The sequence below is a fragment of the Arachis ipaensis genome, chromosome B04 (assembly GCF_000816755.2).
Source record: "Arachis ipaensis cultivar K30076 chromosome B04, Araip1.1, whole genome shotgun sequence".
Lineage (NCBI taxonomy): Eukaryota > Viridiplantae > Streptophyta > Magnoliopsida > Fabales > Fabaceae > Arachis > Arachis ipaensis.
The window spans coordinates 82,421-84,844 of NC_029788.2; the positions used below are offsets into that span (position 1 = coordinate 82,421).

The following is a 2,424-nucleotide window of genomic DNA, read 5'->3' on the forward strand; positions in this document are numbered from 1 at the left end:
AATTTAATTTTAAAGGATAAAAACGACCAACATTATTAATTTGTTACAACATAAATGAAATTGATCATAAAATTGTTTCCTCATGCTCATAAATCGATGCCATAATACATGCTACATTAATAACTATATATTTATTAAAATGCATATTGTACTATCTAGTTTATCTTCATGATATTAGTTAATGAAATAGTAACATTTTACACAAAACATTTAGATAAACCTCAAGATGAAGCGTTTCCTATCAATTAATTTTTATGTTAGCCAAATCAATTTCTAACAGAAAACAAGAATTATTAAATCATAGACAATAATTGAATAACCTAAAATTACGTACTCAATTTTTATTATTTAAATATGTTCTGGGTATTTTTTTTATCATAAGTATGTTCTACATACAAATTGTAAAATTAAATATCTACAAGACAATAAAAATATTTACTTCTTTTAAAAGACAATAAAACTCATTTTGTCTTGATATTATGTGAAATAAAAATATGTTATTATTTAAATATCTACAAGATAATAAAATATTTTTTTATTAATGCATATAGCTATAATATTGTAGGTACTCAATTATTTAAATATGTTCTACGTACTCAATTTAAATTTGTTATTATTTATATTTTTTTTTGTTAAAGACTCATTTGTCTGGTATAAAACTTAGTAATTACTATTTTAGAGGATTTATTTTCCTATCTATTCATTCTAATGGTTAATTATAAATTTATAATGCAACATATTTTTTATTATTAAATCCTAACACAATTCATGCACAACAATTATTTGTAAAATACTCAGGTACGTTGCCGTGGGTAACGAAGCTTTCCTCAAAACATATAACGGCCGGTTTGTGAATGCTACATTTCCCGCCATCCAAAATATTCAAGCTGCCCTGATTAAAGCTGGTCTAGGGAGGCAAGTGAAAGTGACTACTCCTCTAAATGCAGATGTGTACCAAAGTGACAGTGGCCTTCCATCAGGTGGAAACTTTAGGCCAGACATTCAAGATCAAATGATCAACATAATAAAGTTCCTACGGCAAAATGGTGGCCCTTTAACATTCAACATCTACCCATTCTTAAGTATGGATGCTGACCCAAACTTTCCAAAAGAATTTGCATTCTTTGATGGCTCTGCTTCCCCTGTGGTAGATGGGTCAATAACATACACCAACGTGTTTGATGCAAATTTTGACACACTAGTTTCAGCTCTCGAAAAGAATGGCTTCAGCTCCATGCCAATCATAGTAGGAGAGGTTGGATGGCCAACGGATGGAAGCGCTAACGCAAACATAAAGAATGCTCAGAGGTTCAATCAGGGACTATTTGACCGGATAGTGAAAAAACAAGGAACTCCAAAGCGCACCACTGCTCCAGATATCTACGTGTTCGGCCTCATAGACGAAGATGCAAAGAGCATTGAGCCAGGACCTTTTGAGCGGCATTGGGGTGTGTTTAACTTTGACGGATCAATAAAGTACCCTTTGAATCTTGGTGGTGGAAAATCACTAGTTGCTGCAAAGGGGGTGAAGTATTTACCAAAACAATGGTGTGTAATGTCAAATCAAGCAAATCCAACGGATCCTAGTTTTGCTGACAGCATCAGCAAAGCTTGCACTTATGCGGATTGCACTAGTCTTTCTCCTGGTGCATCCTGTGGCAATTTGGACCCTAAGGGTAATGCTTCTTATGCATTTAATATGTATTATCAAACCATGGATCAACGCAAAGATGCGTGCAATTTCAATGGACTTTCTGCAATTACTACCATAAATCCTTCACCACCTCAAGGTTCTTGCAAATTCGAGATCATGATTGATCTTGGAAAGCATGAGAATAAGTCAACTACTTCTTTTGCTGCATCAATGAAGGGAACATGTTCAATGGTCATGCTGGTATTAAGCTTTATGTTCACGATGTTAGTGTCCATTATCAGCGCTTAGTTTTTACTAATTATTATGTGTGTTGTGATGAGAGTTTCACAAATTCACAGGTTCAATTTGTTTTCTCCTCTTTTATTTTTGTATATTCTCACCTTATATTTATATTTCCGATCCCAAACATGATAAATTGAACGTAGTATATATATGTTTAATAATTAGATCTGGTTCTTCAAGGGCCGCTCTGCCTTTTATATTTAATAAAATGTAGTTCATCACATATCATTTACCGGAGCACTTTTACTTTATAATAGCCTAATTATAATGTAGATGTTAAATTCAACAAAAATACTATTTGCACACTAAATTTAATTATCAAAATTAGTAATTATATATTTATGTATAAATATATGTATAATTTAATTTATTGTTAGTGTATATTTAGTATTTTAATGTGTAATGTAATAGTTGATTTTGATAATTAATTTTAATATATACCTAATAAAATTGTAAATTCAATTAATAAGATGTTGCTAATTGTAAAC

General features: G+C 31.2%; 1 protein-coding gene across 1 annotated transcript in view; it reads left to right on the plus strand.

The window, feature by feature from the left end:
• Positions 1–1,964, plus strand: part of LOC107637507 (glucan endo-1,3-beta-glucosidase 5) — a 2,808-nt gene extending 844 nt beyond the window's left edge. Inside the window, exon 2 of the mRNA XM_016340917.2 lies at positions 799–1,964. Coding sequence (XP_016196403.1) covers positions 799–1,942 — 1,144 coding nt within the window. The 3' untranslated portion in view covers positions 1,943–1,964. The remainder of the gene's footprint in view (positions 1–798) is intronic.